The sequence below is a fragment of the Podarcis cretensis genome, assembly GCF_951804945.1.
Source record: "Podarcis cretensis genome assembly, chromosome: 12".
Taxonomy (NCBI): domain Eukaryota; kingdom Metazoa; phylum Chordata; class Lepidosauria; order Squamata; family Lacertidae; genus Podarcis; species Podarcis cretensis.
The window spans coordinates 42,500,430-42,524,737 of NC_137181.1; the positions used below are offsets into that span (position 1 = coordinate 42,500,430).

The following is a 24,308-nucleotide window of genomic DNA, read 5'->3' on the forward strand; positions in this document are numbered from 1 at the left end:
AACAATAGCAGATTATTAAGTATAGTTGCAGATTTGCCAGGGTTGTAACGAAGGTTGTCTTGAAAAGGATGGTTCCACTGCATATGTCATAAAAGGTAAAGAACCCCATGGCGGTTAAGTCCAGTCAAAGGCGACTATGGGCTCATCTTGCTTTCAGGCCGAGGGAGCCAGTGTTTGTCCACAGACAGCTTTCCGGGTCATGTGGCCAGCATGACTAAACCACTTCTGGGGTAATGGAACACTGTGACGGAAACCAGAGCATACAGAAATGCTGTTTACCTTCCTGCCACAGCAGTACCTATTTATCTACTTGCACTGGTGTGCTTTCAAATTGCTAGGTTGGCAGGAGCTGGGACAGAGCAACGGGAGCTCACCCCGTTGCGGGGATTCGAACCACCAAGCTTCTGATTGGCAAGCCCAGGAGGCTCAGTGGTTTAGACCACAGCCCCACCCTCTGTATATGTCATAAAAGAATGCCAGATCATATAAAAAGTGTCTGGATGTTCTAGTCCTTCGCGTAATCTCAAAATGTGCATAATTTTATCCCTTATAACTATATTCCAGCGTGTGGAACCAAGCGTCCAGTGTTAGATTTTGGGCTGTTTTCCATTGAGTTGCAATTACTGGTTGTGCTGCTAAGATCATTTATAAGACCAATTCTTTTGATAATATATTATCAGCATCATAAAAAATATCTGGTGACATTAATTTTGGACAAACTAGTACCCAGTTACATTCCATAGAGGTTGTTAAAATTTCCTGGTGCCTGAGCAGCAACATGAAAAATCTCTCATTGCTAGGGTGGCCATGTGTCCTATTTTGTAGAGGACAGTTCTCCAGTGAATGAGGTCATCTGTTTGAAGGGCTGTCTGTCCAATCCTGGTTTAAAAATGAAGAACCAAAAGAAGAGAGATTAAGGGCTGGGAAGTTGATAGTCAACAGTGAGCAACATGAAAGCGACTGAGAGTCTTCTTCACCACAGTGGTGAGATGTATTGTATTTCTACTCAAAGTAAAGTAATTCTTTAAAAATTTGCAGCTAGGCATGTAAATTGGCATCTACACATTTTTGTGAGTTAGTTCTGTGTTGCCCTTTTTGGGGGGGGGTGATGCATAGGCAGCAACCCTACTTGTAGCTGCAACAGAGAATATGGCAGCGAGAGGAAATGCTGTATCCTCTCTGCGAATAAGAAAACCTACCTAATTTGTATTTAAGGTCTTGAGGGAAATGATCTAATAAACTTAACCTATGAGTTGCAGTTGCTATTTGAAGACTCATCAAGAGCAAGAGGATTGATAGTAATGAAAAGTGGTACTTCCTGTGTCTCCAAAAAGGAAATGAGCAATTCTGGCAATTGCCAGTCAGCCCTAAGCCTAATATCCGTGACTTGCAAAATAATGAGACTTGTAGGGAGAGAAGAATAGGCTAATGGCCCCATAACTTATGTTCAGCGTGGCTTTGCAGCAAACAAATCACGCTAGATAAACTTGATTGTTTGGATTATCTAATTAGTGGTGAAGGACAAAATGGTGGAAATTCTGCATCTGGACTGTTAAGAAACCATTTGTGATAGCGGTTCGTAAGGAGAGGAAACATAAACGAAAGATGGTCTTTTAAGGGTAGGCAAGTAATGTTTGTGCTATTTAATTTATTTGATGCTTTAAAAGTGAAAGCCCTAGGATGTTGGGTGGAGATTTCTATCCATATTTCAGCTGGTTTGTGTCCAGGATAGGACCACAATAATGTAGATCTCTGACAAATTGACTGATCAGGGCTTACAAAAGTAAGTACTGTTTTCATCTGCATTCACTCAGCAGCTGGTTCCATTGTCCCGACATTTCCCTAACTGTTCATTTCTGCATTATATTTAACTATTCACATGACGTAAAATTCACTTCCAGGAATATAGCGCAAGTTTAGCATGCATTTCTGTGTTACTTGCAAACAGAATATTTTCCTGGAAGCAAATAACATGGAAATGAGCACTAAAGTTGCCACATATTCTGCTATTTTTCTGGGAGTGGCTTTTACATTATGTGAAAGCTCAAATACAATGTAGATATTAACAGTTAGGGATACATTGGGGGGAAACTGTTGTGTGGATTCAGCCTTAGAAGATAAAGAATTGCCAAAACCTTCCTCTTTCATTGCTAGTATTGTTCCACTAGCCAAGTAGTGATGTCCACCAATTTGGATGGCTTTAAAAGAGGATTAGAAAAAATCATGGAGGATAAAGTTGCATACCCTCCAATGTTTCTATGATGAAAATAGGGCTGTCCTATTTGATGATGATGATGATGATGATGATACCGATACCGATACCGATACCGATACCGATACCGATACCGATACCGATACCGATACCGATACCGATACCCCACCCATCTGACTGGGTTGCCGCAGCCACTCTGGATGGCTTCCAACGTATATAAAAACAAAATAAAACATTAAACATTAAAAAACTTCCCTATACAGGGCTGCCTTCAGAGGTCTTCCAAAGGTTGTACAGTTACTGATCTCCTTGGCTTGGGGCTCGCAGAACTCCATACCCCCCAACATTTCTCTGATGAAAATAGGGACATACTAAGGAAAAGCGGGACATTCCAGGATCAAATCAGAAATCAGGACGGCTTCTGTAAATCTGGGACTATTCCTGGAAAATAGGGACACTTAGAAGGTCTGAAACTGCCATTGGCTACTCTCCATCTTGGCTACATTCTGCCTCCACTGTCAGAGACAAGCTGCCTCTGATTATCAGTTGCTGGGAGCTGCAGGTAGGAAGAGTGCTGTTGTACTCAAGGGTCAGCTCACAAACTTCCTGCAGGCATCTGGTTGGCCTCTGAGACTATATGCTGTTCTAGATGGGCCTTTGGCTTGATCCTGCAGGCTCTTCTTAATAATGTCAGAACCAATATAACATTATTGCTTAGCCCTATCTCGTGTGCCACCTTGCTTCTGTTCTTAGCACAGGTGACCTAGTCTCAAAACAATTTGACGGGCAATTTTAGGTTCCCACTTAACATAAGCATTCCTGCTTGTGGCTTTCAGCGCTAAGCAAGCGTCATAGAAATGAGAATAAAACAATTCCCTTTGGCTGTTCCATGCGCATGGCAAGCAATGCTAGCTTTCAATTGATGTTCTAGGCTCTTTGCGTCTCGGATCTTTTATTTATCTCTGTCGCGTATAACTGCTTGCCTGCTGTCCCTCATATTAAATGTATCTACTCATGTGGTTGTGTTGTGTGAAGGTATTTGTTGCCTTCAAAGCTCACTGAAATGACCAACCCAGTTTCTTTAATTATACACAAGACTATGTAACTCAGTTGTACTAAGGGAGTCATCCATGAGTTTTTTGTCTTTGTGCAAGGATCCACAGTTCCAGACTTTGGTGCAGAAGAAAAAAAAAATCATTGGCTTAAGATTGTTGTGTTGCTTTGTCTGATGTGACATTTATATGGTATCGTGGTTCACCAGGACCCAGGCTATAAGATGTAATTGGAATAAGAATCAGTTGGCACTCACTGATGACTTGTTTCTGCATTGGTGGTATACCAGGCTCACACAGAGTGGCATAAAGTATGTGTTTTTTATGGGCACACTTTACAATACATTTATCGCAAAGTTTGCTGTTGACTACAAGATCTTCCTTTTACAAATATCATGTACACCGCAAACCGAATCAAGACCCTGGTGTGGTGGTTAAGGATGCTGTAATTTGTAGTCCTCGCTGTGGTCTCAGTTCTGTTCATGGCAGGGTGTGACTACTATTTGCATAAGAGGAAAGCTCTTCTGGGCTTTTCAGCAATACAAATTGAGGGGCAGACTCCCTTTCCAGATCAAAACTATTGCAAGGAGCAAAGGGTTAACTCCCCTGTCCGCCATGTATCAGGGTCCCGATTTGGGGCCACCACCAAACTGGTTACTGGTGGAAAGAGAAATCCTGTACTTAAAGGCAAACCGTGAGAGGAACTTAATGTGTTATTTTGGCCCCATGGAGCACTTTGGGAATGATATTTTGAAACACCAAGAAGTTGAGATAAGAGGAAATTATGTTCTTCCTTTCTGTCTGTTCCCTTCACTCATCAGCTTCCTGTTTTCTGAATGCAGAGGTACTGGATCATGGCCAAAAGGTGCAATCCGGCTCCATTAAAGCCAGCTGGGACTTTGCCACCAAGCACATGGATTTTAAAAAATGGTTAAAAATAAAAGGTAAGCTGCTAGGAAGAGCAAATGTGCAGCTTGAAGAAACTAGAGCTTCTGTAAGATAACCAGTGTATATACAAAGCAGAAGGAAATAGTAAATCCAGAGCAGAAGGGGTATTTGGTGGTTGTTCTTCAAAGATGTTTTTAATCGCAGTTTCCTTTTTATTTATTTCCTATTTTATTTCATTTATGTCTACATACATTAAATAGCTCTTGCAAAATCTAAGTGAATAATTTAGATATATTTTAAGCAAATTTCCTAGGAATTGCACTGCTTCTCTGCTGCTTGTTTATTGGATTCATATTATAACACATTTTGAATTTCATTTTAAAATTCACCACTGTCCATTCTGCCAGTGCAATTTTAGGTTAACTATATTTTATCCGCAGTTGCTATATTTGGTTCTCGAGTTATTGTTGCAGTTCCTTGGGGTATATTTAAATCCACCTTATTGTAATAGATTATGGAATAGAGTGTCTAATATGTCTAATGTAGAATAAATGACTATAATGATTTATGATGCAGCACTTCACTTTTATTGAACATAAGGATCATTGTACTAAAATGGATGGTGTATTGCTGCTTTAGCATAAAATACTGAATAACATATTCAAGAAAATGAATGGATTGGCCAGTTCATAATACTCTGCCCCTTCAGCTGAGAGGTCTTTAATAAGCAAGAGTGTCATTACACTTGAAAATGTATGTGTCGGTGATTCATAATCTAGAACAATGACAGTGATCGGCTGAAGCACATATTAAAGTCTGGGCTTAAAAGGAAATGCACTGTGCTTTGATCTCTGCGCAATGGCTGCTTTTGTTCCGCTTTACAATTTTGCGTCAGTAGCTGTAGCAGGAATAAGTATGTTGGAATTTGGAAATATATACGTATCTTTAGATTGTCTCTTGGTGATAAGGCTTTTGAAGATGGAGAGAATTTTTCTTTCTGCTAACACTTTGCATATGATGATACTGAAGTGCGTTCTCCTTACAGACTTTCATTACCCTGTACATGCACCTTTGATGGAAACGTATTTGCACCTCATTTTTAAATCAGTGGAAGCTCTGTCAGAGCACATTCTTGCTCCTGTTCATTTCCAGGCTTGGCTTCTGGAGATTGTTGAGAGGTGCAGAGTAAATTTTTTTGGGGGGGGTCTTTTCGTTTACAAATGGATTCTTTGTTTACTTATTTAAAAGGCTTGCATTTTGCATTATATCCCACTTGGGGGCTCTTAAAGTGGCTTGCGAAAGTTGCACTGCACCATACAGTGTCAGATTTACATACAGTGGTACCTCAGGTTAAGTACTTAATTCGTTCCGGAGGCCCGTACTTAACCTGAAACTGTTCTTAACCTGAAGCACCACTTTAGCTAATGGGACCTCCTGCTGCTGCCGCACCGCCGGAGCATGATTTCTGTTCTCATCCTGAAGCAAAGTTCTTAACCTGAAGCACTATTTCTGGGTTAGCAGAGTGTGTAACTGAAGCGTATGTAACCTGAAGTGTATGTAACCTGAGGTAGCACTGTATAAGCTAATCAAGCTACAGCTTAGGGCCCCCCTCTCTTGGGGCCCCCCAAAAAAATTAAAGGAAAAAAACTGGATGTACATTTCCAAAATATAATAATAATAATAATAATAATAATAATAATAATAATAATAATAATTATTTATTATTTGTACCCCACCCATCTGGCTGGGTTTCCCCAGCCACTCTGGGCGGCTTCCATAAAAACCAAAAATACACTATAATAACACAGATTGGAAACTTCCCTGAAATATAAGATGAAAAACAAATAAAATAAAACCTACTTACAGCAACAGTGTTTTGGGTTGTGTAGGCTCCTATGATGTAAGCAATGGGCTAGCTTACATCTAGCTAGCCTGCTAGCCTGCTCCCTAAAATATCACTGGTTTGCTCATTTCTATATATATAGGGTGTCTACCTCCTGCATATGCAAATGGATTTAGATACCTATTAGGTCCATAAATGACCATATAGCATATATTCAACACAAAAACCAGCGACAATTTGTTGTTGACAAAGGACAGCTGGACATTTAAAGGGCACTATTACCTTCAGGAGCTTAGGGCCTCATCAGACCTAAATCGAGCCCTGACCATGCAATCACATTCAAAAAGATTTGTACATATTAATCGGGAGTGATATGGTTCTAGGTTTATCCAGGGAACTTTCTTCTTCTTCTTATCCTTTGTCTACTTTGGTGCCCCCCACTGAGGAACACTGGAGCTAGTGGGGCTTAGCAGCTGAATCCCATGATGGAACTATGGCCATGCCAAACAGTTAAAGCACTCTTATACAACTTTAACAGTCATGGCTTTGTGACAAAAAGCATCCTGGGAGATGTAGTTTGTTTTGAGTGCCAGGAACTGTAGCTATGTGAGGGGTGTCCCAATAACTCTGTAGTTCTCAGGATTCTTTCAGGGAAGTTCATTCTGTTCTGCTTCCAGAATATAGTGCAAGTTTAGCACCATGATATTTGCTTCCAGGTTTGCAAGTACCACAGAAATGAATGCTAAGTTGCACAATATTCCTCTATATTCCTGGAAGTGAATTTTACATCATGTGAAAATTCCCATATCAACCTGAAATTTAAAACACACACACACACACACACACACACACACACACACACACACACACTTTCAACACATTTTATCACAAATTTTACTTACTTTTAAGTTTTACTCTAAAATACACATTTTTTAGCATGCATTTTTGTTTGAAATACACATCGTGGTGCATTTCCGTGCCAAGAATTGTACAGTGGACACTCCCACATGGATCACGTTCACAATCCGCAGCGCTGTGTCTGCGCACGCGCGGGTCAAGATTCAGTGCTTCTGCGCAAAGCGTGATTTAGTGCTTCTGCACATGCGTGAGCACCGAAACCCGTTCTGGTACTTCTGGGTTCGGCGCAGTGCACAACCCGAAAACACTCAACCTGAAGTGTCTGTAATCCAAGGTATGACTGTATTATGGAATTCAGAGAAGTGTGGAAAGTGAGGATCAGCTGTGTCTTTAGAGCCATGTCAAGCCATTTCACTTAAATGTGGACTGAATGCCTTGAGCATCACTGCCTGCCAGTCAGAGTAGACAATGCTGAGTGAGATGGACCAAGGCAGCTTTGCATGTTCCATATATGGCTATAGCAGGAAGGAAAGCTAATTGCTTTGTCCTGTAAAGTCTGATTTAGGAAAGCTGCAATTATGAGAAAAAGGAAGGTTGTGTACATACCATTTGTCTTTCCAGTCATGGATTTCATTAGGTCCAGCAGTCCAGACCTATTAATACGTTATATATATAATCTAGGCAAACTAATGCCATTACTATCCTTCAATGACAGAGATCCTCTGCTTTTTCTCAACTGGGTTGCTTTGATCACACACAAGAGGGCCTTAAAAACTTTCTGCTCCAGCCATGATACTAAGTTTCTTGGATGCCTGGGGCATAGTTTTATTCTTTTCCCAACAAATTACCTCTCTGGATGGTAGCGTAGCATTGCAGCACCTGTTGCCGGATTTCTTTTGTTTGCTTTTCGACTTCAACACCTCATCTCTTTTTCTGCCCGTCATCTGTTCGCTTACTCTTTTGATTGTCAACCAATCTCAGCAAAACAAATTAGATTATCTTAATGACTGCAGTTTGGCTGTATCTGATTAGGTTTCAATGTCAGCCGAATTTAATCCTGGTGAATTTAATTTTGATGTTTGATTAGCCTCATCCTGAAGCTCATCCTTGTTTTGAAAACATGTAATGTGCTTTAAGAGTCGAGCTGTTTCAGAGATAGTTTCCTGCATTACTTCTGATCCTCTGGCATACTGGAGATGTTTGTGTCCACCCCCCCTTTTTTTTTTTTTACTTTCCTAGTCTTATCACTTCTCCGGTCATTGTAGACATAGTGCACCAACATTGAGGCCTTTTAAATTTAGGGCACAGTGAAACACATACTTAATCTCTTGCTCTTAAATAAACAGGACTTGATTCTGCTTAATTTTGGACCATGTCTTTTTATATTCACATTTTGTTGATTGCATTTGGTAAATTTGAAAAGTTTGGTGTGCATATTTCTCTCTGAGAAATAGAGGGATATTTTTAATTATTAATTATTAAATAATTAATTAATATTAAATAAATAATATTAAATAGAGGGAACCTTTGTTTGGGACCTATCAATTTTGCAAAAGTTGTGCCTTCTTCGTGGCCTTTTTGGTGCAAAAAAAAAAGTCGTTTTTATTCAACCAGGCTTTTAAAATCCATGATCTTGAAACCGTTTCATGTTTTTAGTTACATTTGGGTTTAGATCACTCTGTTGGAAATTTTTAATGCTGCAGCTGTTTTTTTTAATGTTATTTTAAATATTGTATTTTTTTATCTGTGAGCCAACCAGGAAATTACATTATTGGGGGACAATTTATAAATGCTCTAGTCTAGATAAATAAAATATAAGGTGGCTACAGCTGAGTGTTTAACCAATGGTTGTTTCAGTGCTCATGAAACAACACAAAGAAGCTGGCCATCTGCTGTGACTGTCCACGCAATGAAAAATTTTTTACCACCCTTCTGCCTCCCTGCATTGCTGATTTGTTGCAGGGCCGTGGTATATTTTTTCCTCAATATATGGCTGGATGTCACAGAGCACTGGCTTCCCGTGTGGTTACATGCACGCTGTCTTTAACAAGCGTAGGTTACGTGGTAATCCTCAGCCATCCACCGTCTCCTTCAAATCTGTGCCAAGGCCACAAGCCAAATCTTTGGGGCATTTTGTGTGACATCCATAACATGCTCTAAAAATTGCCCCAGTCATGAAATTATCCAGACGATTTTGCATAGTAATTACTGAATTGAAAGCAAGTAATAGATATAAAAAAAACCAAAACCAGCAAATAAACAAACCGAAGTTGCAGTCATGTGTAATGCCTACACTTTACTGAGTTTCAGTTATTCCATAATCCAGCGTCTGTCATTCCCCCCAATTATCTTCATTTCACAGTTTCTGTAATGGAGCATTCTAGCAGACAATTGAGAAGACCAGCGCTTCTAAAAGCATGTTTAGCTTTGTGGGTAATGTTGTTGTGAAAATGGCTTTTCCTTTTAATTATACATTTTGCCATCTGAGTTGGCTCATTGGGACCATGTTTGTACACGGAAGAAGTTTTATTAATAATATTGTTACAGCGGTTTTCATGCTTGGTCGCAATATTTGGTTTCATTAACCTTTTTTCTTTTTCTTTTTTCTTTTTTCTTTTGTTAAATACTTTGGAGTGTTTGTAGATAACTTAATTTCTGTCCTGGCCTACTGATGCAAGGAGGCTTCCATTGCTGGAGCTTCTGGTCTCCCTGCAGTTCATTCTTTAACTGAATTCCACCTGACAATCCTTAGACTGCCTGTTTGAGATGATCTGTGGACTCAAGTCCTGAAATCTGAGCTTGTGGCTTAGTGGTTATGCACCATACCCTGGGGCTTACTCTGGAAATCTGTCTACAGGGCCCTAAGCAAGCATAGCTTTCACCTAATCCGGAGTGAGTCCACATTTATTACAGGAGCAACTCTAAAAATAGTGTCATCTGAATATCCACATAGTCCTTTGCAAAGTACCATTTTAGCTGATAGTCAATTGAACTTTTGGTTTCCTGAATTAAATTGTCAACACAACACATTTTTTATTTGGCGGCTAATTATCAGATATTGGTGTTCTCATGCTGAATATCTTCCAATTCAGCAAGTTGAGTTTGAAATTTCAATACTTGAGCCCTATTCAGGTATAATAGTATCTTGGTTCTCAAACGCCTTGTTACTCAAACAACTTGGAACCCAAACACTTCAAACCCCCGAAGTAAGTGTTCCAGTTTGCGAACTTCTTTCGGAAGCTGAATGTGCTCCGTTTTGAGTGTTACGCTTCCAATTTGAGTGCCACACTTCCATTTTGAGTGTTACACTGAGGTCTGTCTGTTTTTGCTATTTATTTTGCGTTTTTGTTTTTGTGGCTCTCTTTTTTTGTGGCTGTGTGGAACTCAGTTCAGCTACTGATTGATTGATTGATTGATTGATTGATTGTGTGTGACTGCAGTACATTGTTTATTGCTTTCATTTTACGGATCAATGGTCTCTTTAGATAGTAAAATTCACGTTAAATTGCTGTTTTAGGGGTTGTTTTTAAAAGTATGGAACAGATTAATTCATTTTGCATTACTTTCTATGGGAAAATGTGCCTTTTTTTTGGAATGCTTTGGTTTTGGAACGGACTTCCAGAACGGATTAAGTTTGAGAACCAAGGTATCACTGTATTCAAAAGAATCCCTTTTAGCTTAAACTGGCGAGAGGGTACCCATGTGCTGGGCATACCCACCAAACCACAAACTTTCCATATTAACCAGAGAGATGGGAAAGATTCCCAGTGTTGCACCACAGAAGAATCCAACACAGCAGTTGAGCCAGCAGAAACTTGTTGTGTTGTGCAACAGAATGCACAATCTATTGTGCAACCAAGTTGCCAGCAACCTGCTTCTGCATTCTTTTTCACAACAACATTTCCCGGGCATGAAACATTTTGCCAGTGGTACAAGTATACAGTGGTACCTCGGGTTAAGTACTTCATTCGTTCCAGAGGTCTGTTCTTAACCTGAAACTGTTCTTAACCTGAAGCACCACTTTAGCTAATGGGGGCCTCCCGCTGCTGCTGCGCCGCCGGAGCACAATTTCTGTTCTCATCCTGAAGCAAAGTTCTTAACCCGAGGTACTATTTCTGGGTTAGCGGAGTTTGTAACCTGAAGCGTATGTAACCCGAGGTACCACTGTACTGTTAAGTGACTTTAATTTAGCGCTTCGTTGGCTACGAGCCAAAGTGCATTATTTAAAACTTCTGATTTACTGGAGTATGGTTTTGTTGAATTTCACAATAAAGCACTTGCACGTATTCATTGCTTTTTTTAAATTAAAAATGGGGATTTAGTAGACTTGCATTCTATATTAGAACAGTTCTATACTTGTAGGATCTTGGAACACTTAGAAGGTAACAAATGTAAAATGTTTACCCTGTTTGAGTTGTGCAGTGTGCTAAATGACCTCAGGATCTGTTCAGATACAACTAGTACCATGTCCTCTGACAAAGGTCCTATCTGCACTATGTAGCAGTATCATTCCACTTTAAACAGTCATGTCTTCCCTTAAAGAATCCCGGGAACTGTAATTTGTTAAGGGAGCTGAGAATTGCTAGGAGACCCCCTGTTTCCCTTGCTGAGCTATAATTCACAGATTGTTTTAAGAATTAATCCCTCTTCCCAGAGAGCTCCAGGAATTGTAGCTGTGTGGGGGGAATAGGGCTTGCCAAACAACTCACAGCACCCCTAATCACAACTCTTTAAAGTGGTATGGTACTACTTTAAACATATAGCGCAGATGAAACCTTACATGCTTCCACCTTGCCTCCCCTCGCCTTTATTTGTAAAAGGCAACTTCTGAGCCAGGAAATTCCAAAATGGCACTGTTACTTGAATGCAGGATTCCCCTTATCCCAACTATTTAATCCACAAGAGACAGTGTGTTCAATACTCGGCATAAAGAAGGTTCCATATTCAAATAACCATGGGATCTCCTAGGTCGGATATTGCTACTGTTGTTTAGGAGAGCAAGGAGGAATTGTGCAAAAGCCCAGTTTCGTTGCCTCTACCAACATACCAGGAGAATAATACCGAGATAGGCTCCCAAATGCTGCTAATGCTTTTTTTCAGGTGCAAGAATAACTTTTTTGAAAATAAGGTTTTGCTGATTGTAAGTACCGTCTATTGAAAGTTGATAAATCAGAGCAGTTACTGTCATGGCTCTTCGTTTTAGTACCTTATTCTTTTCCCTTTTATCCACCTTGACAGTTTCCTTTGATGGTAGTTCTATTTTCCCAGTTTCCAAAGCTCATAATCTCCCAGTCTTCTTTGATTCTGAGCCTCCTTTAGAAACCTATGTTAATCAGATTATTTATGAAACAGTCTTAGTATCATCTTGGTAATCTTGCCTGGTTTTACGTGACCTATTCTATTATGTTAGGAAGCTGGGTGGTGTGTGTGTGTGTGTGTGTGTGTGTGTGTGTGTGTAGCTAGACAAATAGATAAAACACATCACATATATTCTGGTAACCATAACTTATAGCTCATATCTTATCTATAGTTTATATTTGACTTTTCTTGTCTGAATGCTCCTCATAACCAGAACCTCTAAACACCTTTGCTCCTATGCTGAGAGAATTCAGTGGTGTGAAATAAGAGATTTTCAGAACCTGTCACATTCGACTTTCATCCTTTCATTAGAATGACACTCAAGATTATAGCTTCAGTCCAAAGAACCACATATTCTGCTGAATCCCATTGTTGACTGTGGAAAGCAAAGATGCTCCCCGCCCTCCAAAAAAAAACCCAGCCTATGCCAATAAGAAAGTCTTGGGGGCTGGCTTTGTGATACCCATTCTATAGATATTGGCTTATGCAAAAAAGAAAGGAAGAAAAAGCTTCGCTTTTCATCCAGAGACGATGACAAACAGGCCCCTGCTTGATAGATGGATTCGTTATCACCTCCTAATTACAAGCAGATTTCCAGGTGTGCTCTCTACATTATAAATGAAAGCTGCCTAGTGTTATACAATACTGGCCTGAGGGTCAACCATAAGGGATCTGTTCCTTCTCTTCTGTCATTGGACCATATTATTTAGCTGAGGTTTCAACAGATAACCTTTGAAGGCCTGCCTGACTAATCGCCTGGTAAATGCTGACTGTTATGAGGTTTTTTTGTCTCCTAATAAAGAAAGGAACTTTGGGGGGGGGGGGGGAGACCCGCAGTGTGTTAGGCACTTCACTGTCGGATTTTTCAGAATACCTAGCTCCTTCCTTCAGAAGGGAAAAACCAGCTTTATGGAGGTCAGCTATACTGCTGCAGCCTGCAGACTGTTTTTGCCGAAAATCATTCATGTGCACAACCCCTGATATAAACTAAAAGAGCTCTTATGTCATACATCCTAGAAGACAACCGTGTTGTATCGCTGACCACTTTTCTGGTTTGAAACCCGGAAAACCCTGTTGGGTCATGCCAGTAGCTCATTTAGTCTAGCAACCTTTTCTCAAAGTGGCCAATCCAATGCCCATGGAAGGCTGCAAACAAGACCCGAGTGCAACAGTATATTCTCCCTTCCTGTGGTTTCCAGCATCTGCTATTTGAAGCATACTGCTTTCGATCCATGGAGGCAGAGCTTTTAAGGTTTGTTGTGAAGATGTCGGCTGCCAAAACATGTGCTTTTATGGACTGGTCCAGGCTGGGGGTATATGGAGATGTCCAGGGGTGCTATTGAAGCTTTGCCTCTCACCTCTGTAGGGCTGAGGCCGTTGCTCAAACCAGAACACCTAGACGCTGTTTTGGAAGGGATGAGGGCAAGTAAATTTTCTATTATTATTATTATTATTATTATTATTAGAATTTATATACCGCCAGGCCATAGCACCAACTATATGGGGCTGAGGACTCCTCAGCCCCAGCCTGGAAGTATGTGAGGACAGGGCTGAAACCCCCCCTCCCAATTTTGAAGGGCCAGGCCCCACTGGGCCTCCCTGCGGTGACGACAGGCCTCTTCTGGCCTCACAGCCTCTTCCGAATGCACGTGACGTCACATGTTTGTGTCGAACGTGTGATGTCAGAAACATGCGACGAGCCCTTCCCCCCCCCCCCAATGTCGGGCGAAACTTGGCATCTCTGGGCCACACTACCTAAAGAGCCATCTTCATCCACACTATCCTGCTCACATTGTGAGATCACCATTGGAGGCCCTTCTCTCCTGCTGGCCTCCTGAGAACAATCAGATTGATGGGCACCTTTTCTGCAACACGCCTCCATCCCAGGATGGCACTCAAACTTGGGATCTGTTGGCCCTTGTCTTTACAGGACTTTAGGAAACCATTAAATCCCCTGTTTGTCTCTTTAACTTTATTTTCAGCTGTTGTTCTTGTGGGTTTTTTAATGGCTTGTGACTTTTAGCTGTATTTTTGTATTGGATTTTAGTATTTATAGGCTGGATGGTTGTTTTATTGAAATCATCAGCTTTCATTCATCAGTTGGGTTGTTTTTTTGTATGTTACTCTGTTACCTGCCTCGATGCTATCCTTTAAAGGCAGCCTGAAATAATAATGCTTAAATATTTAAAATTCCCTGTCCATTTCTAGAGAGGAGTTGCTATGTGGCTAGTCGTGTGTCCTCTTGAGTATACAGCTATGGTCTTAACTTAATAAGCTGGTCTTAACTTCAGTGAACCAGATAGGATCCCACACACCCCCTCAGTAGTTTAATATTACTGAGATTCATGTTAATTATTCCTCGTTTTCTTTTATAACCTGCTATGGCAGTTATTTACTTTATGTCACAGAGGAAGTTGCAAGCAGGTGATTAATAACCTGCCTAAGTATTACTTTTCCTCTTGCTGCCTTGTCAAGAAATAATGTGACCTGCAGATGTTTAGAGAAACCCATACATTTTATTAATGACAGCTGCTGTTGCAACATGCTCAATGAAAGCCAGCTTATCAACCATTGCAGAAACAAGAACATTTTGTGGTTTTGTTTTGCTTTTGTATTTGGGTGCTTGTCTTTGTTTTGAGTCAAGTGTACTGAAAGCTCCAGAGGAGCAGCAATATTGCAGATGCTTTTTAGAGAGCTTGGAAGGCAGGTGAAGAATCAGGTTTGATGAAGTAAGAAACTAAGAACACAAAAGTTGAACTTTGATTTGGCTTTACATATACAGAATAGTTTGGCCGTGTTCACATGTCGCACTAAGCTAAACCATAGTTTAGTGCAAAAGTGCTAGTTTTGCAACAGATTTGCTCTTCCCTAGACTTGTTTTAAGGACACAGGTGGCGCTGTGGTCTAAACCACTGAGCCCCTTGGGCTTGCCGATCAGAAGGTTGGCGGTTCCAATCCCCGCGACGGGGTGAGCTCCTGTTCCTCGGTCCCTGCTCCTGCCCACCTAGCAGTTTGAAAGCACGTCAAAGTGCAAGTAGATAAATAGGTACCACTCCAGCTGGAAGGTCAACGGCATTTCCGTGCGCTGCTCTGGTTTGCCAGAAGCAGCTTAGTCATGCTGGCCACATGACCCAGAAGCTGTCTGCAGACAAACGCCAGCTCCCTCGGCCAGTAAAGCGAGATGAGTGCCGCAACCCCAGAGTCGTCCGTGACTGGACAATGGTCAGGGGTCCCCTTACCTTAGACTTGTTTTAGGTCACTGCACAAAGTCCAAGCCCACGATTATGGCTAAGGTATTTTCTCCTTAATCCCAATCTGTAGCCAAGATTTGTCTTATACTTACAGGTTTGTGGTTAAGTAGGAGAGACTTTAACCATGACCCCAGGTTTCGGTGACACCCTAAACCAAACTTTGACTTAGCTGCCATCCCACTCACTGATTTTAAAAGCCCAGGAAGGAGGCTGCAGCTTTCTCTCTGGTAGCTAGCAGGTTCACACAGTTGCTGCAAACCATACTCTGGGTTACCACGACATGCAAACCAAGCCATTGTATCAGCATGCATACCATCTCTTATTTCTGCTTTTAAAATATATACCGTAGATGCTGCCGCACATATAGTGGTTGTATACAGTGGCCTGCAGTCAGTGGACTAAGGGGAAGGAGGGCAGGAGGGGTCCAGCATCCTGTCAGAGCCCGGGCACCTCCTTCTGGCTTAGGAAGTGATGTGTCATACTCACGAGTGTGACATCAGGATGTTGTGATGTCATGCATGTGACATCACCCCAGAGGTGCAAGCTGGCCTTAACTTTTCCCTTACGAAAAATTCATGCCACACTGCCGGGTATATATGTACATTTTAGCCCTGGGGTTTTTATAAGAGTTCTTTTTTTTAGCTGAATGGTGATGTAGAAATCAATCAATCAAATAGAAATGGATATTGTTGAAGGGAAAAATATGGCTGCCCTCTTGTCTCTAACTCCACTCAATCTAAGCCTGTTTTCAAGTCTGATTGCAGTGGGAAGGGGAGATTTGAGGGTGGGGGGTTTTCACAGCTGGGGAGAGAAGGTCTGTCTCACCAGTTGTGACCCCCGCACACACATTGGTCCTCACCTGTAGTATTTTAGGCTTGGGGAAAATCTTTCTATTAACTACAAGAAAAAGCTTCTTTTAAACCTAATTGCAGTCTGGGGCATTTTGTGGAAGAGTTCAAAGGTGGGAACGCTGCAGTCGTCTCCACACCATAATTAGACTTAAATAAGTCTATTGGCTACAACAGAAAGCTTCCTCCAAACCTATTTTTTTGTGGGGGAGGCAGATCTAGGGCCGTGCATGCGACACAGCAACCTTCTGCATCTGTTCATGCACCTGTAGCTATTGCACTGGCAGCCCACAATTGAATGCATGGCACAATATGGTCTAAATGCTGCTTTACACAAATAATCCGTCTACCAGCCTACCCTTTGTGCCACGTGCTAGGGCTGTTTCGTGACTTTCAATGGAATCCAAAGATACATACAGTGGTACCTCGGGTTAAGTACTTAATTTGTTCTGGAGGTCCGTTCTTAACCTGAAACTGTTCTTAACCTAAAGCACCACTTTAGCTAATGGGGCCTCCTGCTGCCGCCGCGCCGCCAGAGCACAATTTCTGTTCTCATCCTGAAGCAAAGTTCTTAACCTGAAGCACTATTTTTGGGTTAGCGGAGTCTATAACCTGAAGCGTATGTAACCTGAAACGTATGTAACCAGAGGTACCACTGTATCTGTGTTGTGTTCCAGTGCAGCTGTAGACACAAGCTACCATGGGACAAGCAACATGGTTTGTGTGTCCCGCCAATGAAACAGCCACCAAGGGGCCAGAACTTCCATGCTGTGTCCAGCTTCCCATGCTTGTGTGTCTTGTGTGCAAAATTGCAACCCTCCACCCAGCTGCAGGCACACTGTAAAGTTTCCCACCTGTGGTGCTCAGTTTCAGAGCTGGGCAAAAGCGCTCCTTTTACTGAACCTAACCGTGCTTTCCTTGCCTCCCCCTTAGTCACTCCTGAGCTAGCCAGTATACCTGAAGGAGCGTCTCCTCCCCCATCGTTCTGCCCGGACACTGAGGTCCAGCTCCGAGGGCCTTCTGGCGGTTCCCTCACTGCGAGAGGTCAAGTTACAGGGAACCAGGCAGAGGGCCTTCTCGGTAGTGGCGCCCACCCTGTGGAATGCCCTCCCATCAGATGTCAAAGCAATAAACAACTACCTGACATTCAGAAGACATCTGAAGGCAGCCCTGTTCAGGGAAGTTTTTTAATATGTGACATTTTAGTGTATTTTTCATCCTTGTTGGAAGCCGCCCAGAGTGGCTGGGGAAACCCAGCCAGATGGGCGGGGTACAAATAATAAATTATTATTATTATTATAGCCAGCTACACTGTCCAAATACATCTTTATTTGTACTAACAAGAAATACCCGTGAACAATGGCTGGAAGCAAGAGACAAGATGTTTTGTAAAGGCCTTTTAAAAACATACTGATGAGAGGTTTCTCTCTGGTGCGCGTGTGATTGAAACGGTGACGGCGGAAACGGAACTCAAGAGCTCTTCGCTGGAAATTGCAAATGCGCGTCATGGTATTGGCTGCCCAAGGATTCGCAGCTGAAGAGCCGCTTTGGATGGTTTGCACTGGCATGGTTCATGCAGATGCTTTGGGAACAGATGGCATCGTGGATCCCCATGGCAAACGTGAATTTATACTTATACACACACATGTGCATGCACACACACTGTACTAAAGTATTTTGCTTGTAGGCACAAAGCAACAAAATTATTTGGGAACTCTACTCCATAAATCAGCCAGGCTACTGCTGCTATGCCACATGGAAATGAAATAAGATTGATTTCAGCATTCACTCTCCTATTTGCATCTTTGTGGGTTCAGGTTATCTCTTAGCGTTTGCTGGTAGAGCTACATATTCTTGTATAATTAACAGTCTGGTATGACAAGGAAGGGTCAGAAGGTTAAGAGATCAGCCAACCTTTATCCCGAAAGTCCTAACATTGACGTAAAATTGGAAGTGGCTCGTTTGAAAATTTCTATGCATATTTATATATTTCCCAGTGGCATTTGATTTATCCTGTGTATTGGGGAGTTGCAGATATCTCTGAAGAAGCTAACATATAATACCTTATATTCAGAATGGGGTTATTCTGCCTGTATTTTTATACCTTGATGGGTTGTGGTTTTTTTGCCAGTGTATTAATCAGCTTATTAAGCAATGGTGGCTACTTACTTAGCCAAAACTAAAAACTAATACGTAGCCTATGAAGGCATAATTTCTCATTATTAATAGATAGGGACACACAATACAGAAATTTAGGTGAATTAGTTTATGACAAGCTATTAAATTGAACTCTAAATATGATTATTATCATCGAGGGGTGCTCCTAATTATTTAGGTGCTTGTAAAAATTGATTTTGTGTATGTTCTAAAGCTGCCAGCCCTTTGCAGTGAACAGAGGTTGCATAAAATTTATTGACCTGTCGTTCACATGTGTTACTTTACTAGCACTTAATGGCCTGTTTAGATAGTCTTGGTGGGTATGAACTCCCAGTGCACTACTCCAGCTACCATATGTTGACAGGTAGCTGCCATGTAGATAAAACAGGGGAGGGGGACTCCAAATCATACTGGGATGCGCAATCATTACTTATTTTCTAATCTGAAGCAAGGATTTCTTGGTCAGCAGAAGGAAGATGAAGGAAATGGGTTTTTTGCATTGCTTTGTCTCTACTCTGCTTTGCTCAGTCAACAGTGCAGTAGATGTAACAGTTCTGAATTTGGGGTGCGTGGTCTTGAGCGGGAGTTATAGCAGAGCCTGAACAGTTGAGAAGTGTTTCGTAGAGATGAAAAATGCACTTTTAATAGGCCCCTTTATATTTCCATCTCGTGTGTGTATATATAATTATTAAATTCTCTGTTTTGCAATTTAAAATACTCATTTATACATCCTTAAGATATCAATGACTCCCCTTCTTCTCTTTCCATGGTTCATTTTACATATCATAAATCCCTTCATATTTTACAAAAACTAAACCATTCAGTATTCCATTATTTCACTCAGCAAAACTTGTTTACACTTTTGAGTTTATCTTCATGTTGCCAACGTTTTCAGGTGTACACAATTTTTTCCCATATATTCAATAAACGTTTCCAATCTTCCCTAAACTTCTCTATGTTCTTTTTGTTCTCTTATTCTATATGTTAAGTTTGCAAGCTGTGCATATTGTGTCAGCTTAAGTTGCCATTCTTCTTTAGTTGGGACCTCACTCGTTTTCCATTTTTGGGCTAACAGAACACGGGCCACAGTAGTGGTATACATAAATAACCTTTTTTGACACCTGGGAATTTCACTCTGAAACCCCAACAAAAAGGACTCGGGGTTTTTTGTTTTGTTTTTTGAAAAGTACTTTTAAACATTTTTTTTCAATTCATTATGGATTATTTCCCAATACTCTTTTACCCCTTTACAAGTCCACCACATGTGAAAGAAAGTTCCCTCAAAGTTCCTTTATCTTTCCATCTCACTTTGCATGATAGTGTCCCCACAACCTTAGATAATGGAAGAGTTGGTGTGGAGGAGTGGTTAGAGTGTTGGACTAGGACCTGGGAGGGCAGGGTTTGAATCCCCACTCAGCCATGAAATCCACTGGGTGAGCTTGGGCCAGTTGCTAACTCTTAGCCTAACCTACCTCACAGGGTTGTTGTCAGGATTGAATGGGGAAGAGGAGAACCATGTATACACCACTTTGAGATCCTTGGGAGATAAAGGTGGAAAATAAATGAAATAAGTAAGTGATAGATTTGCTTTCTACTACCATATTATTAGCTCTTAGAACATGGGTAGGCAAACTAAGGGCCGGATCTGGCCCAGTTGCCTTCTAAATCCAGCCCAGGATGGTCCGTAAATCAGCATGTTTTTACATGAGTAGAATGTGTCCTTTTATTTAAGATGCATCTCTGGGTTATTTGTGGGGGCCTGCCTGTTGTTTTTACATGACTAGAATGTGTATTTTTTATTGAAAATGCATCTCTGGGTTATTTGTGGGGGTCTGCCTGGTGTTTTCACATGAGTAGAATGTGTGCTTTTATTTAAAATGCATCTTTGGGTTATTTGTGGGGCACAGGAATTCGTTCATTTTTTTCTTTTCAAAATATAGTCCAGCCCTCACAAGGTCTGAGGGACAGTGGACCGGCCCCCTGGTGAAAAGGTTTGCTGACCCCTGTCTTAGAAGGTGATAACTTGGAAACCTGGGTAACAGAGTACAGGTAAATTGCAGGTGTGTGCCTAGTAAGGGAAGACAGCTTCATACATGGATGGAAGATACAGATGTGCTCTCCATCAATGACTAGTCCACCACAGTGGCTGAGGGCCCGATAGGGAGAGGGAAAATAAGATGATGCCAGCTGCTTCCTGTGCATGGATCTATCTCCATAATGAAATGTGTCATGCCCCAACAAATTTACAGTGGTACCTTGGTTCTTGAACTTAATCCGTCCCAGGAGTCCGTTCAACTCCCAAAACCATTCAAAAACCAAGGCGCAGCTTCTGATTGGCTGCAGGAGCTTCCTGCACTCAAGCGGAAGCTGTGGAAGCTGTGTCAGGTGTTTGGCTTCCAAAAAACGTTTGCAAACCGGAACACTTACTTCCGGGTTTGCGGCGTTCGGGAGCCTATTTGTTTGACAGCCACGCCATTTGAGAACCAAGGTACCATTGTATAGGCATGAGTCTTTGTAGGCGTGCACTTCAATGCAAGTTCTGAATGTTACTGACATTATTGCTCAGTCAACTCACGTAATGTACAGGTCTGCAAAATTATCTAACTATCCTATAGGGCACAGCCAGGGTGAAAGAATATGTGGACTTGCATAACAGCTGCAGCACATCATTTGCAATATATATGGGTGTGTACTTATTCAGAAATCTGACATGGTTACATGCCAGGAGAATTCTGGACATGATTAATTGTAGTTAGGTTTATCTGGTGCCCTGTGTCAGGAGGACATAGGGTCAAGTTTTCCCTTGCTACTCCAGTAGTAATCCATTGTCTTCAGTGGATTTATACCTCTGCAATTTGCATCCAAGTCTTTGGCAGGAATGGGAAAAATCTGCTTCGTAGTTCAGCTCTTCTGGCAGTAAAACTCTCACTCGCTCTACTGATAGCATAGACGGTCAAAAATACAGGATCTCAAACTTGTCTGGAAATTCTAAAGTTATTAAATCATTCAATGTTTGTCCTGCAATGCACTCAGCTTTTGCAGTGTGCCTCGGCATAACGTACAAAAACTACCCTTTTTAGTTTAACTGGGAGCAGATGTGGGGGCGACATTCCCAGGAAACTAGGATGTTAAATCACATATATAAACTAGCAGCGGTTCAGTTTGCAATTGAAGTTAGCAATAATCATCCCACCAACAACACAATATAGTGCTTCAAACAACCAGGAGCTTTTCCTTTCAGTTGTTATCCTTCATTTTCAAATGCTTTAAAATGCCAAGAGAGGTTGCCAACAATATAACATATCATCATGTATTAGAAATGGTGCAGTTTGTGGAGTAGCACTGTTTTTGCATTACAAGTACCCATGGTGCTTGCAATACAATGTGGGCTCTCTAAAGAGGTACAGGTTTATCCCTAAGGCAATTGGACCAGGATATGGAAATGATTAATTTTCATGCTTCCCAGAAAGGTTGCTGTGATTGGTGCAAAAGTGCATTCCAGTTCAGTCCATCCATTCAATAAACCATGGGTAAACCTGAAATTCAGGTGATTGATCCATTCAGTCTCCTATAGTTGTATAAATTTAGCCCTGCCATTACTTAATACCATCCAGTAGTTGCTCATTTTAAATAGTGCAGTCCTTAGTTTTCATGATCTGTTTTTGATGCGCAAACCCCTCTTTCAACAGGGCTCAATATTTATCTATACTGAATGACCAGTGTTCCTTTCTGAATAATCTAATTTTCTTGTTCCAAATTATGGGTGGCTGTTGTTGATTTTTGCTTTACATTTTACACAATATTTTGGGTTCTTCAGAAGCATCGCGGTGTCTTCTGCTTTCACAAAATTGCTTTCTAAATATATGCTTGATTTAATCTTCACAACACACCCAACCACTTCAGAAGATTGTCTTCAATCTTCACACTAGTGTTTTGGGGAAATGATGTTGCTTCAAGGTCCCAGTGGCTACTAATGTCATGTGATATTAATCAGTCAGTATGGCTTTGTATTAGAAATATGGTTGAGGATGTGTCATTGGCATGTGGAAAACAAAGGCTTTTGGGTTAGCACAGTGAACGCACATGTGGTGTGATTATGGGTTGTAGCCAATGCTGATCCTACACAGAGTAGACCCATTGGCAAAATTAAGTTAAGTTCATTAATTTCAGTGGATGTATTCTGAGTAGAACTTAATTGGGCATAACCTTTTGCCATTATGATCCCCATACTTTTATAGCTGGGTTTAATGTAACAATTGCAAACAAAAAAAACACAGATGTTTCAAGACGGAACATGTCATGATTTTTTTGCAAATACAGTGGTACCTTGGTCCTCGAACTTAATCCGTTCCAGGAGCCCGTTCAACTCCTGAAACTGTTCGAAAACCAAGGTGCGGCTTCTGATTGGCTGCAGGAGCTTTCTGCACTCAAGTGAAAGCCGGGTCGGACGTTTGGCTTCTGAAAAACATTTGAAAACCACAACACTTACTCCCGGGTTTGCGGCGTTTGGGAGTCAAGCCGTTTGAGTACCAAGGTACCACTGTAGTGGAGACAAACTCACCCCCACCCCAGCTGTAGGACACAGATGTGTAGAACACATCAGCCCAAAGGCTATACTGTATGCTCCAATGACAGGATTATGTAATATGTACTATTATGATGAAATTACCCAGTCTGTAGCAGCAGAAATGGTTATCGATATCGATATTGATATATTTGTGGCCGCCCATTACTAAACTTGCTGCAGTTTTAAGTTTTTATTAAGGAAATACATCCCACAAAGTAGGTCTCCCCCCCCCCCCCATTGCTAGGCACCACCTTATTAGTCGTATTTGTCATCAATAGCATATAACCGATAAACCCCCAATGGATAATTCCAGAGATCACTCCTTCATTTTCCAAAGGGGGAAAGTGTCAAGTAGGCAGTCAAGAGAATGATTTCTTAGATCATCCACTTTTGCCGCCGTTATTGCACTAAGGACTGAGGTAGGGATGGGGCGTTAGCAAAGAATATTATTTTCCACGCAGTTCCTTTCATAGTAAATTAAAATACATGGGATTGCATAGCTTGGAGGATTATTTGTAATTAAGACTTCCATCTCTGAGTGACCTGTTTGAAACTATCCCAGATCAGTAATGGACATTAATCCCACTTTGGGACAGTCTACTTACAGGGTGGCAAAGTCTTTCTTGATGTCATTTGTAATTATACAGCTGATTTTTTAAATAGCCTCATGATTGGGGTGGATGTCTAAATAGTCATAGTTTTGAGTAATTACCAATGCTTTTTAAACTGAAGCTTTTTCCAGAAGCTATTGCTGCTGCTTCTCCATAAATTCAGTTAACTTAACCAGGGAGTGGGGGAAGAGAAGGTCTCCGCCCCAATCTCCATGTATTAATTGAATGAGTGCATAATGCACAGGGTCTATTTGGGCATTGAATGAGCTTGTGGAGATCAGAGGCGGAGCCAGCTGGGCCCCCGTGTGTGTTCATTGAATGCCCAGAAAAGCAGTATCAGTAATGTCTGAGAGGGGTTGTTTGTTAACTCCTAAATAGAAAATATTTGTTGTATATTATGTACAGTAACAATTAGATAACTAAGTATGCTTTTTCTAACAGAATCATAATGATCAAGCTCTTGATTACAAGTTGAATATTACTATATTTAGGATAGTAAAAATTAAATGAATGTTAAATGGTTTGGGCAGCAGTTGCTGCCAGAGAAGTGAAATTGTGTATGGCAAAGTCCTCTAATTTTAAGACTGCATTTGGTGTTTGCGCAGAACAGCAGACCTTGAAGTAAAGTGACATAGCCATTTTATATGGCAGATTCCAGAGGTA

The 24,308-nt window shown here is 41.2% G+C and overlaps 1 protein-coding gene across 7 annotated transcripts in view; it reads left to right on the plus strand.

Moving 5' to 3' along the window:
* RARB (retinoic acid receptor beta) overlaps positions 1 to 24,308 on the plus strand; it is a 357,399-nt gene that overhangs the window by 210,444 nt on the left and 122,647 nt on the right. For 6 of the 7 annotated variants that reach the window (XM_079947362.1, XM_079947366.1, XM_079947364.1 and 3 more), the window contains one exon: positions 4,086 to 4,208. The exons of the other annotated variant lie outside the window; for it this stretch is intronic. In XM_079947362.1, the coding sequence (XP_079803488.1) occupies positions 4,086 to 4,208 (123 nt within the window). The remainder of the gene's footprint in view (positions 1 to 4,085; positions 4,209 to 24,308) is intronic. 7 annotated transcript variants of the gene reach the window in all.